The sequence below is a fragment of the Mustela putorius genome, unplaced genomic scaffold, assembly GCF_011764305.1.
Source record: "Mustela putorius furo isolate JIRA1106 unplaced genomic scaffold, ASM1176430v1.1 tig00003846_pilon_pilon_pilon, whole genome shotgun sequence".
In the NCBI taxonomy this organism is placed as follows: domain Eukaryota; kingdom Metazoa; phylum Chordata; class Mammalia; order Carnivora; family Mustelidae; genus Mustela; species Mustela putorius.
Genome location: NW_025421999.1, coordinates 22,894,782 through 22,910,665, shown reverse-complemented (window position 1 = coordinate 22,910,665; position 15,884 = coordinate 22,894,782). Strand labels below are relative to the sequence as shown.

Sequence of the window (15,884 nt, the reverse complement as noted above, 5' to 3'; positions counted from 1 at the left end):
CAGGATCTGGAATTAGTTTTACTGTCTCAGGTCCAGGGAACTGGACCTAATCCCTCAGTTTCAAGCTGATAACCCACCTCTACAGTGTGACTCGGCACTATAAAGTCACATGCTACTTCATTTCTGAATTTTATTCCAGTTCTTTATCAGCTTTAGGGTCCAAATCTAAATCCTATTGCATTTGGAAGAGGCCATGACAATAAAAATTATTCCCCGGTAGGTGCCATTTTCCCTTCCTCCCACCTCCTCTTCTCCCCACTCCACGTCAAGGAGCATCTGTATATTCGTATAACTTTCAGACCAATGACAGCGGGACACATGCTCCCATCTCCCTGAATATTATCACTGCTGCCTGAAGTCTTCTTGCTGGGGGCACTTAGGACTTCCAGACAAACCCCCAAATATTGGGTGTAGTTCTGATTAGATTTTAGTTTACTGTTTAGTTTGTTCTTTATATTGTTTGCATTTCCAAGCTCTAAGCTCTGCAAATAATTGCCCTAACCCGTGTTAGTAATGTGCACTCAGCCTAGGGACAATTTCATCTACATCCTATTAAGGCTGCTTCTTGAGGATCTAGGATGATTTAAGTGTTCTGAAATAAAGAAAGTACTGGTATTAGAGGGTATTGGCTATTTTGGAGCTGTAAGTAAATCTGTTGCATCTTTGTGGTTATATAACAAAATTCATAAACTTTTGAACGGACATTAGCTTTTTCTTTGTTATTTTACATAAGCCAGGTCAGGAAAAAATACATAAATTTTTGTTGTTGTTATAATTGCTGTTTTTCCTGTAAGGGCAGTTTTCTCATTTACCTGCATCCAACTTGCTTCATGAATATTCAGCTGTTGATGGAGCTGCAAGCTAATATCTATGGAAATGAACACATTAATAGTATTTTCCTGGCTCCTACTTGGTTCATGAAGTATACAGACTATTTATGATACTTTCTATTTCATTTTCCTCTTGGCTTTTGAAACATAGTGGGATTGTTGATAATAATTGTTATCCCAGATTTTAAGTTACTTTTTCTCATATTTCTTGAGTGCATAAGCAAAATCTTTCAGATATTTGCCTTTTTAAAGGTTGTTAATGTATTTTTACAAAGCAAATTATGAATAAAGATTATAAATGGCTTAAAGACAAAATAAAGATATTTTAGATATTTATACATATATGATGCTAATCCTGTTGTTAATGCATTGATTATCACATGTTGTATAAAAGACTGATTCTTCTTGAAGGTCTTCAGAGATTAAATGTACTGTCATTTAATGAGAATAACATCTGGCAAGTATATTTGGTGATATAAAATAAAATAGGAAAAAATAGTAGTTATAGCTAACAGTGATATAGTGGTTTTTGATGTAATTTTTGCTTCACAAATATTAATTTATTTAACCTTTGCCTGAAGGCTATAAGAAGAAATATCATATTATTCTCATTTTACAGATGTTGGGACTGCATCAGGGAGGTAAATTTACTGGTGAGATGTCTTCTATCTAGCATTTGGTAGACCTGGGGTTTGAATCCAGGCAGACTGGCTCCAGAATTCAAACTTTAAACCACTTCATGTTCTTTTCTTTTATGTTGACAAAGTCTGCAAACTGGACTGTTGTTTCAACACCTGTGCATCCCTTCCCCACTGATTTAAAGTACTACGTGCTTCACGGGGCATCTGGGTGGGTCAGTTAGTTAAGCCTCAGACTCTTGATTTCGGCTCAGGTCATGATCTCAAGATTGTAAGATTGGGCTCCACGTGGGGCTGTGGGCCAGCATGGAGTCAACTTGAGGATTCTCTCTCTCCTCCTCCCTCTGCCCCTCTCTCCTCTCCCCTATGCATGCTTGCAAGTGCTCTCTTTCTCTATAATAAATAAATTAATTAAAAAAATAAAGTGCCACTGGTTTCAAATACGAAATTTCCTTCTACTCAGTGTTTTCTGGACTCTCTTCTGTTCCACTGATCTGTACTAGCCCCAAACTAACTGTTAACATTACTATACATTAGTTCCTTTTAGAAATAGAGTTCAGATAGAATGAAAATGGAAAGGAAACAGAACTATAGACTGAGAAGTGGATGGTATGGTGAATATCTAGACATGAAGAAAGGAGAGAAGGGGGTATGGTAAGTCAGAAGGGCAAAAGGATGTTGGTAGAAAAGTCATATGTATCTTAAGGATAGGAATGGACAATTTTAGGAGTTCTGAAGAAAAGGTAAAATAGATACAGAAATTTCTAAATAAAAAAAAAGTTCTTTAAATTAGTTCAAGCATACATGTATCATGAAGCAAATTTAAAAAACTTTTCTTCTCTACCTTGTGGGATTCTGTGAGCTAGAACAGAGTATGGAAAAAAAAAATTAAAAAAAAAAGAGATCTGCATGCCAGGCAGAGACAAATCCTCGTGTTGGGATCCTCAGTCATTTCTCTGGGTTGTTTTCCAGCATTAAATACTTTTCCTTCCCTCGCTGCTACATTTCCTTTTCATGGGAACTGAATTCTCAAATAACGACTTAAACAGGAATAGTGTTCTGCACTTTAAATTGGGGAAATGACCAGTTTCCTGTGCCAGAGAAAAATTTGTGCTTGAGAATATTATCTATATAGTGTGCTTTGTACTTCCTGCTTAGCCTTTTCTTTCATTGTGCTGTTTTTTAAGTTATCTGATATCACTGTGAATTCCTGAGCAGCACAATATGAAGTATTATATTAGAGCCACAATAGTCTCCTGGCATCTCTGAATAAATATTTGTGCAATATTAAAAATAAGTTAATTGAGCCGGCATTTTATTGAGAAAAAATTTTCACAAGTATGTTCGTATAAACTTATGAACGGCCCTTGGAAATTCATTTTATCCCATATCGATCACCAACACCAGAAACATACTTTTATCTTATTAAATGCCACCCAAAATTCTGAGATATTTGAAATGCCCCTTTTTGTTATTAATTCAGAATGTAATGAAATGTTCATTATTTCATCTGACTTTGAGCTCTTTTACAAATATTATGACTTGTAATACTAAAGGAATATATTTTAATTTTTATTTTATAATCTCACCTAATGCACCATGTTTGTTTAATGGTTCTCTTGGTGCTATAAAGAGTTGATAGTATTCAGAAGAGCTAAGGCAACTCCAAGAATATTAGTCTTCTTTTCTGTACCTGACTTTTCTCTAGAACTTTTTTCAGATTGGCCTGTCATTTTACTTTATTTTAAACTATTAAATATTTTCTTAATAAAGTGACTTTTTGGCAATAAATTTTTCTTGGCTTATATATTCCAAGTATCATTTGATTCATGATGATCTTGTGTTCCTTGTATTGTTTTGGGTGATTGATGTCTTTTTCCAGAATGGTCAGTGAGACACCAAACTTCAGGAAAAAACCAACTAAATAAATAAGATTAAGAAGTGCCCAATGTGTATAGTCTGCTTTTGTAACCCCTCAGAGCTAATCCTCCTCAACACACCTATAAACACCTACCACACACCTACACAGATACAGGATGTCTCATAGGCCGGGAATGCAGCCAAGGCTCTGAGCCTTGGTTTCCTCACACATTAAATTAGGTTAAAAATATTAGTACTTTTTGATGTTTGGGTGGCTTAGTTGGCTGAGTCTCCGGCTTTTTCTTTTGACTCGAGTCACTATCTCAGGATCCTGGGGTAAGCCCCACATCCAGCTCTGCACTCAGCAAGGAATCTGTTTGATATTCTCTCTCTCTCTCTCTGCCCCTACCCCTGCTTATGGGTGCATGCTCTTTGGCTTTCTCTCTTTCTCTGTCTCGTTCTTGCTCTCTCTCAAATAAATAAATCTTTTTAAAAGAGTAATAGTACCTACCTCACAGAGAGGTGAAAAGAATTCACAGAGTAATTTTTGTCGACACTTTGCACAGTGTCAGTGCATAATCAGGGCCAAATAAATGCTAACTGGTATTTCTGCCACTACTGCTGCAAGCACAACATCTACTGTGGTAGATCTATTACATCTACTGTGGTTTTATTTATTCCTAACACTAGAGAAAAAAAAAAACCAAAGGGTAAACCCCCACCTCCCATTTTTGCTCCTCTCTTAATAGTAAATCAAGCCAACTAATGCTAACTTCAAGACAATTCCTTGGTTTCGAAACAAATAGCTCAAGGTATTTGTGGGGGGGGGGGTTGCTATTGTTTGTTAAAATATATGTATATTCCATATTGTCATATAATATTGGATCTTTTCTGCTCAGAATTCCAGGTTTGCCCTCAAATGTGGTTCATGTCAATCAATCTCTTCAGTTGTATTTTCTAAACATTTCAGAAATTTAAAAACTAACAAATGCAAAGAATGTAGAAAAAATTAATTCAAGATCAAACTCTAAGATGTTTATAGAGACTGCAGCCCATCTATAATCCTTGAGAGGACTTAGAGCACAAAGTACTAATAAAAGTTGAACAGTGTATGTGGAGGAAGGCCACACTATGGCTTTGATTTCAGTGATCTGCTACATGATCTTGGTATGAACAGAACTCACACAGGATGATAAAGTAAAATGACATGCCCATCTGAAAAAAAAATGTAAACTTTATGTTAGAATTAACATCTAATGTAATTGTTAATGCCTTGAATAAACAGATGTTGAGTAAATAGGCTTTAATTTTCTTCATGCTTTTTCTTCAAGCTTTTTCTCTTCTCATCTGGGGACTTTTTCACTCTAATACTTTAAGACCAAGTGCCATTTTAAAACTTAGAACTCTGGGAGCTCAGTCAGGGAACCATGCAACTTGATCTCAGGGTGTTGAGTTCAAGCCCCACGTTAGGTGTAGAGATTACTAAAAGTAAGCAAACTTTGAAAATAAAATCACATAGAAGTTAGAAGTGTGATATGATTACTATTAAAGAAAGCTTTATAAAAGCCAACAAGGCCTTGGCAAAACCTCAAGATTATGTGCTGAAAATTTAAAGAGCCACAGAGATTTCTAAGTCACAAAATCAGTAAAATGAATTTTATGTAAATTACATACCCATATTTTTTTTTAAAGATTTTATTTATTTATTTGACAGAGAGAAATTACAAGTACACTGAGAGGCAGGCAGAGAGAGAGAGAGAGAGAGAGAGAGAAGGAAGCAGGCTCCATGCTGAGCAGAGAGCCCGATGCGGGACTCGATCCCAGGACCCTGAGACCATGACCCGAGCCGAAGGCAGCGGCTTAACCCACTAGTGTTGAAAATAAAAAAAACAATTGCCATTTAGTTTTGGTCTGGGGGTAACAGGGAATAGTGATGACTGCAGGGAGGGAAGGGAACTTGTGGTTGCTTTTGCTCCAGGCTATTGCTACCATTCAGGAATGTGGAACCTGGGTTGATTTTTTTCTCCTAGTGTTTGAAGAGGGACTGTAATGATTGATTTTATATAAATGTTCTTATTTCCTTAAATGGTAGCAGTTGAAACAATATTTTAAACAATTGTGTTTTGTTCAAAAATACCTCTACTGCTTTCAATCCACTTTAGACTTAACTCATTGCCTTAAGTCAATGGAAGTTAAATATCCAAGAAAGATGGCTATTAACAGATTATTAACAGATTAATATCTGTTTTTATGGGCTGAGTGGTGAGGATGAGATGGTAGGAACTGAAATCGCAAAAACACACAAGAGAAAAACAAAAACAACAAAATAACAAAAATTGACAAAAAACATACTTCAGAAAAGTTTGTTTTTATTTTGGTATGTTATTGAAATCACTTAATAAATTTTCTGATTTTTACTCTTTTCAATTTTATGCATCTCCGAGATTCCATTGATCATGGTTTTGGTTTTTCCTTCATCTTCTGTCCATTTTCACTAGTGGCTTTCTAGCCACCTCTTAACCACCCTTAAAATCTTGTGCCTTGTATGTAGTTAGAGTACCGATGACATGCTGATCCTTCATGAATTCTTTCCCCTGAGAAGTCCTGAAGAGCACAGTTCTGTCATGCTGCCTTTTAACACATTGAGGTCAAACAGAAGACACTAAATAATGTTTTAATTATCCTCAAGTCCTGGGGAAGTTTCAGCCAAGGAAGTTTAAAAAGTATAGTTGTATGGTGAAAAGTTATCTTTGCCTAGATGTTGGTGATGTTAATTTTGAAATAATAGCTGTTTTGAGAAATAATAAAACATCTTTTGCTGGGAAATTGAGTACATATTAACAGGCTCTCAACAAATATGACATAATAAATCCTTTGGGTTCTGAATCATGAAAAAAACACCAACATTCCAAGGTTTTTTTCTCTGGATATTGACATACTGTTTGGTATCACTGTGATCTTTTTAGGCATCTATTTGAGTAACCCAGGGTGGCATATATTTTCCTTTAATGGTTTGTAGAGAGATAGATGTCCAAGAGGGTTAGTCTTCAGTGCTACTGAACGAGTGACAAGTGATTCATTATTCTCTCAGTTTTTGCAGTTTTGTATGGATGGAATGTTTTCATGGCAGTCTAGGGACAAACTAATATCTGTTCCAAAAGATGAAAACATGCTGTCTATACATTTTCTATAGCATCATATAGTCTGATGGAGAATAGACATGAAAACTCAAAGTATTTTATAATTGTTGTTCATTGTGTCTGAGTTGAAACTACACAACAAAGGGAGCTTTAAAAAAATCTGCTTTGTTTGAAAGGAACTTTAAATATAAACTCTGCCTGATAATTTTATAAAAATGTGGTGGACTTTTTATTTACAATCTAACAAAATCATTGAAATAAGAAGATATATGGAGAAATATAGGACATTACTAAAGCCCAGGAAGACAGAAAAAATTACTTATTTTTATAATGTAGCCCAGAGATGTTGATAAAGATTATTTATTTATTTATTTGACAGAGAGATTACATGTAGGCAGAGAGGCAGGCAGAGAGAGAGAGGAGGAAGCAGGCTCCCTGCTGAGCAGAGAACCCGATGTGGGACTCGATCCCAGGACTCTGGGATCATGACCTGAGCCGAAGGCAGCGGCTTAAACCACTGAGCCACCCAGGCACCCTGAGATGTTGATAAAGCAGAAGCTTTTAGTCTCAAATTTGTGAATTTCTTTAACAGTGCTATAGGTATTTTGGGATTGTATATACCAGGGATGCTCAACTGCACCACTGTGGTGGTGCTGAGTCATGGCAACGTGGAGAGACATTTTTGGTTGTTGCAACTGGGATGGTAGTTGCTGTTAGCATCTAGTCAGTGCAGGCCATGAAACTCTTAAACATCCTACATGTACAGGACAAACCCCACAACCAACATTTTTCTGGCACAAGAGTCCAGAGTGTTAATATTGAGATACCCTCATAGATGATGATGAAAAAGAAAAGGGATTGTATGATATTCTTATATTCTAAGTTGCTGATGATTAGCCGTATTCTAATATCTGGGAAGATAATACAATAGGGGAATTAATACTACACAGTAAGGTGGTCTTTAGAAACAAAGACCCTCTAGTGAAGAAAATATTTTTTACTTATACCACTAAACTTATTGAGTGCTTACCAAGTGCCAGGCATTGTTGGGAGACACTGGGGAAACCCGAGTGAACAAAACAGATAGACTGCCTTCACAGAGATCTGGTATGAATGTGGGAGACTAGTAAACTAATACATAAAATGGGACATGGAGGAGCAGGTAGTGCCATAGGGTAGATAAAGTAGAGTAATGGGGTAGGTAGGTAATGATGGGGGGTGGGAAAGGGAACACTTAGACTGGATGTCCATGAGAGACCTGAAGCTTAGGAGTGAGTGACAGCAGGAGGCAGCCAGATGAAGAGGGTTTTAGGCAGAGGAAGCAGGTTGTGAAAAGGTGCCAAGGTGGAAGTAGGCGTGGCTTGTTGGGAAGGTGCAGAGAGGTGGCTGTGGTTGGGCAGTGGTCCAGAATGGGGAAGCTGGGATGAGACAGAATACAAGAGGAGGGAGGGGCCAGATCATGCTCATTTCTTTTTTAGGTTGAGAATATTCCATTGTCTGGATGTATTTATCCATTCACTTACTGAAGGACATCTTGATTGCTTTCAACTTTTGTCAATTATGAATACAGCTGCTATGAACTTCTAGGTGCAGGTTTTGTTATGGATAAATTTTCAGCTCCTTTAGGTAACTTCTAAGGAACACGATTGCTGAATTGGCATGGTAAGAACATTTATGGTAAGAATATAACAAATTGTTTCCCAAAGTGGCTGTATCAGTTTGCATTCCCACCAGCAATGATTGAGAGTTTCTGATTAGTACCCATCCTGCCAGCCTTTGGCACTCTGAGTATTTTGGATTTTGTCCTTTCTGATAGGTGTGTAGTATCTCATTGTTGTTTTAATTTGCAGCTGCCTAATGACAGAAGATTTGAACACCTTTTCATATGCTTATTTGCCATGAGTATATCTCTTCTTTGGTGAGGGGTCTGTTCAGTTCTGCCCATTCTTTAATTTCATTGTTGACTTTCTTATTGTTGAGTTTTACTTTGTACCTTTTGGACAGTGGTTCTTTATCACATGTGTCATATAATTCTTAGGGAAATACTTTCTGGTTTGTGGCTTGTCTTCTCCTTCTCTTATCATTCAGAGGGAAAGTTTTTAATTTTAATGATGTCTGGATTGTGAATTATTTTTTCATGGATAATGCCTTTGGTGTTATATCTAAAAAAGTCATCACCATATGTGGGGTCACCTAGAAATTTCCCCCTATGTTAATTCTAGGCACTTTATGGTTTTGTATTTTTATTTGGGTCTGATCTCTTTTGAGCTTGTTCTTCTGAAGGATGTAATGTCTGTGTCTAGATTATTATTATTATTATTTGTCTTTTTTCATGTGGATGTCCAGTTGTTCCCAGCACTGTTTGTTATAAAGACTGTCTTTTCTCCATTGTATAGCATAGCCTTTGCTCCTTTGTCAAAGCTTAGTTGACTATATTTGTGTGTTTGTTTCTGGGCTCTCTGTTGTATTTCATTTATCTATTTGTTCTTTAACCAAATCCATACTGTTTTGATCATGCTTTATAATAAGCCTTGAAATCAGGTAGTGTCAGTCTTCTTTTTTCTTATTTTTTAGTACTGTTTTGGCTATTCTGAGTCTTTCATTCTCCATATAAACTTATAAGTCATTTTGTTGATATCCACAAAAGAACTTGCTAGAATTTTGATTAAAGTTGTGTTAAATCAGGTTGGGAAGAGCTAGCATCTTGACATTACCGAGTCTTCCTATCCCTTAATGTGGACTATTTTTCTCCATTTATTTAGTCTTTTTTGGTATATTTTTATCAGAGTTTTGTGGCTTTCCTTCTGTTGTACATATTTTGTTAGATTTATACCTAAGTATTTCATTTTTGGAGGTGCTAATGTAAATGGTATTGTGTTTTTAATTTCAATTCCATTTGTTCACTGCTGGCACAGAGGAAAGTGAGTGAATTTTATATATTAACCACGTATCCTGCAACTTTGCTATAATTGCTTCTAAGTTCCAGGAGGTTTTTTTGTCGATTCTTTTGCATTTCCCACATAGACAATCATATCATTTGGGAACAAAAACAGTTTTATTTTTCCTTTCCAACCTATATGCCTTTTACTTCCCTTTTTGTCTTGTTGTATTAGCTAGGAAATAGAGGACAATGCTGAAAAGGATTGGTGACAGGAGACATTCTTGCCTTGGTCCTGATTGTAATGGGAAATTTTCTGGTTTCTCACCATTATATATAATGTTAGCTGTAGGGATTTTTAAAAGATTTTTTTTAATAATGTTGAGGACATTCCCTTGTATTCTTAGTTTACTGAGTATTTGTCATGAGTGGGTGTTGGAATTGTCAAATGCTTTTTTCTTCATCTTTTGATCAGATCATATGATTTTTCTTTTTAGACTGGTAATGTGATGGATTTCATTAGCTGATTATAGAATGTTGAACCAGCTTTGCATACCTATGGTAAATTCCCCTTGGTTGTGGAGTACAATTGTTTTTAGACATTTATGGCTTTTATTTGTGAATATTTTGCTTAGAACTTTTATACTTATATGAGATATTGGTCTGTTATTTTTTTGTGAAGTTTTTGGTTTTGGTATTAGGGTCATGCTGGCCTCATAAAACAAGTTAGGAAATGTTTCTTCTACTCCTGTCTTCTGAAAGAGATTGTAGAGACTTGGTATAATTTAAATGTTTGGTAACATTTAATAATTATTATTTTTTTCAATGTGTGTAGATATGTTTTTTTTATTACAGTAAGTTCATTGCTCAGTTTTAGCACCTAGCTTCTATGTTTATTATGTTTATTGCATATTGTCTGCCTCCTCCCGCTAGAATAAGAGCAGAAATTCTTGACTATTTTGTTTATTGACATGTTTTATATGCCTAACACAGTGGTTCTCAATGTGTGCTTTGCAGTTTTTTGGGATTTTGCAAAATCCTTTTGGAGAATATATAAGGTCAAAGCTATTCTCGTGGTAATACTAAGACTTTATTTGCTTTCTTCCCCCCCCCCCCCGTGCTGTTGCTTACACTGGTGGGGGAAAATCAGTCATGTGTAAAACTGCTGATGTTTTAGTGTGACTTGAGCAGTGGCACCAAACTCTACTAGTAGCCACTACATACTTCCTGGTCCTCACTCATGAGGGAGTGACAAGGGGATACCAATTTCACTTAAAGCTGTAAAAATTATGAGTTTTATTAAGTCCTGATTCTTGAGCATGTGCCTTTTTAATATTCTGTGTGATGAAATGGGAAGTGTACCTAGTACTTCTGCTGCATACTCAAAAATATGGTTGTCTCCAGGGACTAGAATTTGTGATTGAGTTGCTGTGGAACATTATATTTACTTGAAATAACAACTGTAAGATAAACTATGTTTCAGTTTCAGGGCATTCCGGCATTTGGCAGATAGTTTTTTTTTTTTTTTCAAAAAAAGAATGAAGTAAGCTTGTCACCTCAAGGAAAACAACTGATAGTATTTGTTGATGATGATAAATTCAAGTTTGCAAGTGAATTTCGAGTTTTAGAAAATTTACATCTATGAGCTGGATACTTTCCTTAGTTACAGATTTTCCTAATGAGTTGGATACTGATATTAACTCTTGTGATGGTGGGTTTTCTTTGATATTAAATAACAAAATTTGTTAATATCTTGAAGATATGTTTAACTCCCAGTGAATCATTGCTAAAAAAAACTTACAGCATCAAGCATATATAATAGATGCCTTCAAACTGCAGATAGATCAGTTGGTTTTAATGCTACAGAGTGTGGAGAGTTCACTGATATGGTTGGTTTCAGATTAAAAATCATGACTACCCTTTAATAAATGACCACTTACCGAGGTTTGGTGCTGTATTAAAGAAGAATATGCACAACTATCTGAAAATGTTATAGCAATGAACATGTCTGTTTGACTTTTAAGAGTGATCTACTGTGCGTGCCTGAGGGAAAGAGTGGGGAAGAAAAAAAATGAGTTGAAGGAGATAAATTAGTACATCAGAATTATAAAGTAAACTGGTACATTCTGAGAATGAAATTCATCGTGGAGTTTGTCTTACCCTTTCAGCAAACAGTGGCCCAGATGGGCAGACATGGAGGAAGGGAATTGCTGTCTTCTCTCTCTTATGTCCTTAAGAGTTTTCTTCCTTCTTTTACTTTCTTGGTAGCACATTTGTGACATTTTTAGCTTTCTTAAGCTTTAATTAATAAATGGCATTTACCCCATTTTACCAAATATATAGTAGTAAAAAAACAATATGGAAGAAAATGAAGAGGAGATGAAGAATTCTGTTCTTGGTGTAGGGAAAGAGAAGCCCCTGACTGCAGTGCATCTAGGAATGTGTTGTTTAATCATTGTTAGGGGAATGCTGGCAAACTGAGTTCATGCTGACACACCTGCAAGCTGGAAGGTACAAGAAGGGGCAACTGTGAACCTCACCCCTTCCAAATGCAACGTAGTCTGTCTTAGCTCACTGGTCTCTGCATCTCCCTAGGATTCAGACATTATTATGCCCCGTTTATGCAGCCCATATTTGAGGTTCATGGTTCAAAGGGTATCTTGTGGTGTGATGATCAGGAACATCAAGTGGCAGAGCCAGAGGTTATTGTGCATAGAGGGAGCTGACATAGGGTTTGAAAATGAAGAAGTAACTGAACCCATTTTTGCTATTGAGACTCACTTATGTCTTCACAGTCAGTTTCTTTAGTCTTTGGAAGAATAAACTCACAGGAGTGTTCATCACTCCATGATGATGACTCCATGATAGAGACTCCATGTGGTCTCTAGACCAACTATATCAGAATCAGAATCATCTGGGGGAACTTACCCAAAGTGCAAATTTCTGGGTCCTCAACTAGTCTGCTGAGTCAGACCTTCTGGGGTTAGGGCAAACTGCAATTAGAAGAAACTCTCCAAATTTCATGCACAATGAAATGCTTGAGAACCATTGGCATTACAAGCTTTTTCTAGTACTTATTTTCAACATATTCATATCAAAGTGAAGATGACCTAATTCTGATGAAACTCTGGACCAAAGGGAATTAATGAATGCAGAGATAAAACAGCATATGAAATCCCTCATGTATTTTTGTATTTAGAGTATTAATGCTTCTGTGACTGATTGGAGAAAAATTAAATGCTCCAATTACAAAGTCTGAAAGGACTTTGTAGATGCTGGTTGTTACAAGAGGATTCTCAAAGCACAATATTTTTCTTTATCTTAAGGAAGGAAGACTTAAATGTTTTGTCAAGAATGTCGGTTTTTGTGATTTTGTGCTCTAGGCAAACTATTTGAAATCTGACTAAACGGTGTGTATAAAATGAAGCTCTTAGGAAGATAAATGCCTCATGAGAAATGTTAACAATTTCCAGGTTTTCTTTCATATACAGTTAAACAAAAAGTTCCATGTTGTCAGAGTCTAAGAAGATAAAAAGTCAGGTGAAGATACAGTTTACTTTCTTAGTTTGTTTGTGCCTTTCTAACTCAATTTTGATTCATTCATACTGTCTCCTTCTTTAATTTATGGGCTTCAGAATGTGACTGAGTTCAGCTCCTAAGAAAAGGTTTATAAATGTAGAGGTGAACTTTCGGTTTTGCTTGCATGAGAGGTTACCTGTTTACTGTGTGGTCAACATGAAATGTAAACTAGGCGACTACACCACCACATTATTTTAAGACTAAGTGGAAAGAACTGATGGAGCCTTTTTGATATGAGCATACAAAACCAAATCTAAAAGTAAAAATGAGACTGATAGTGATTAAAATGGGCAAAGTCAGAAAATTTGGAATTTCTTTTCATGGGCAATTTTACTTAACTGTAGATAATAGTTCAAAAATCATATTACATGTTTCCAAATAAAAAAAACAAGGTGACATCCATTACTTTCTTATTAAGTTTATTTAATTCAGCCAAATTATTTCATTCTGTTGAGGCTGTTAGTATTGATGTGGCTTTGTAGTTATAGACTGAAACATGAACTAATTGAATCAGGAATAAAGATGAGTTTGAAGCTAATGCTAGGAATGAGGTCCTATGGCTCATTTGTTTTGTTTCTTTTAGTTTTGCTTTTCTTTTTACAGTATGCTCACAGCCAAATATTCTGTGCATAAGGAGGTATACAAAGGTCACTTTAACCACTGTTGCATTTTGATATGTGCTACATATTTTTTCTTAGTATGAATGCACACTGCCATTACACAAGTATATTTATGCCTATAAGCTTGTATGTAATATGTATATGTGTGTACTTATAAGTGTGTACCTATCAGGAAAGCTGTTTGATAAATTTGTTCATGAAACAATATTTTATAGACATCTATCTACACATATTTCTATGAAATTTTTGTCATATTCCATTTATGATTATAGTTCTGCATAGTATTTTGTAATTTGCATGTACCATAATATAAATGATTTCCTTATTAATGGGCATTTAAGTTGTTTCCAATGTTTTCACTTTTGTAATTAATATTTCATCCTGTCTGAAAGTTTTCTTGGGATAAATTCATGGAGGTAAGAATTTCTGGGTTAAAGGGTATGCCCATTTAAAAATTTGAGATATATGGTCAAGTTGTTCCCAGAAATGTTGTGCCATTTTATATCCCCCCTTTATTTAGAGAGGGAGGGGCAGAGGCAGAGGCAGAGGGAGAAAGAGAATCTTAAGTAGGCTTCCCACTCAGCCCAGAGCCTGATGGGGGGCTCTGTCTCACAACTCAGAGATCAGGACCTGAGCTGAAATCAAGAGTTGGATGCTTAACCAACTGAGCCACCGAGGCGCCCCTGTGCCATTTCATATTCTTACTCCAGTGTGCTTGAGGGTGATAACTTTGGAACATTATGAGTAATACTGGGTTTTCTTAATCTCTTAAGTCTTTGTAAATATAGCATGTCAAAAATGGGATTCCTACTTTAATCTTCATTTGTTTGATATAGTATCCAGAGGTTCCCTGGAGACTCTGTGTGCCCTGGGGATTGATGGGCTGTAGTCATACCCCAACTTGGCTGGTAGTGCTTGAATTTCTTAAGACAGACAAGGGAAACAATGATTTCACCTGGTTACTAGGTGGCTAATAAGCAATGTCTTGAAGACACAAGCCAGATTTGCTGGATGGAAAGTCACTTCTCCATTTCCTTCCAAACTTTCTCTTTTAAGACCCAATATAAATAGCTCTTTCTACTCTTTTCTTCCTTTGCAAAAATAATAGCTTACTTGGTCATGGGTCCAAGCTTAATTAATGACTTATTAAGGGGAGTCCAGATCTTTGAAATACTAAGAAACTTTTTTGCCTACCATAGGGCTTTGGAGAGCCCTGACCTGATCCCAGAAATTCAAAATCTGGCTTTCTAAAACTTGGGAGCGGGTAGTTAGGAAGGGAAGGGAAATCGTTTCCTTCCTTCTTGAAGAGTCACTTTCTTTCTCTCTTTCTTTCTCATTCTCTCTTTGACTCCCTACTTCCTTCCCTCAGTCTGTCTCAGTTCCAAAGGATCACCTTGGAATTTCTGACCCCTCCCCTTTTTAAAAATCAGAAATCCCATTTTTCATTAGATTTCGGTGTGCTGTACTTCACAAGACTTTGAAGTTTAGGAAACATTTGACTCCTAAATGTTTACCACAGAACATTGAGATTGTGGTGGATAAATTTAATTCATATATACATGATCACTTTTGGTCTTGCCCCCAAATTCTGAAGGATATAATTCCCAGGGAGAAACCACCGTGAACCAGGGTTTCACCTTTTACAACAAAACTATTATTCTTAGTAGTTATTGGGTTTTTAAACTCTGGTTTCCTATAAAAAATTTAGTTCTAATCAACACCCCATTATTTTATTAACCTAATGTTGCCTTCACAATATCTTTTTTTGTTTGTTTGTTTCATGCAGGCATTCTTACACCGAATGAACCAGTGTGCTGCATCAAAAATTGATAAAAATGTAACAGAAGAAACAGTGAAGGTGAGGAGGCACAGTTGGCCCTCAACCCTAGAACACATTCCCTTTTAGTTAAAATTTCTTCTGTGGGATGTTACTCTAGGCTTTTCAGCTTCTCCTCAGCTCCACTATAAGTTCTGCACCAGTCACTTGTGTGGGCAACCCTGAGATAAAGGGATAGAGGGTTTGGGAAAAGAAACAGAGAGTGATGAGGATGGTGTAGAAGACATGGAACAATTTTTTGCTGAGGCCTTTAGAGAGTTTGAAAACAAACCCACGACCAAGAACCTCAGTGTCTGTGAGCAGTGGGGAGCAGAGCCCTAAGTGGGAGCATTGCCAGAGTTGACTTAGGAAGGCAAGATGTGGACAAATGTGACTTCCAATCTTTGATCACCAAAGAGTAAATGATTTGAGTGGTTCCGTGGTGCAGAAAATGTCTGCATAATGTCCCCAACTCAGAAACACCTGTATAAGCCTTTCCTTTTAGGCATTAGGAAAGGAAAAT

The 15,884-nt window shown here is 36.4% G+C and overlaps 1 protein-coding gene across 5 annotated transcripts in view; it reads left to right on the top strand.

Moving 5' to 3' along the window:
* PREX2 (phosphatidylinositol-3,4,5-trisphosphate dependent Rac exchange factor 2) overlaps window positions 1-15,884 on the top strand; it is a 347,111-nt gene that overhangs the window by 49,994 nt on the left and 281,233 nt on the right. For all 5 annotated transcript variants that reach the window (XM_045063234.1, XM_045063231.1, XM_045063230.1 and 2 more), the window contains exon 2: window positions 15,332-15,403. In XM_045063234.1, coding sequence (XP_044919169.1) covers window positions 15,332-15,403 — 72 coding nt within the window. The remainder of the gene's footprint in view (window positions 1-15,331; window positions 15,404-15,884) is intronic.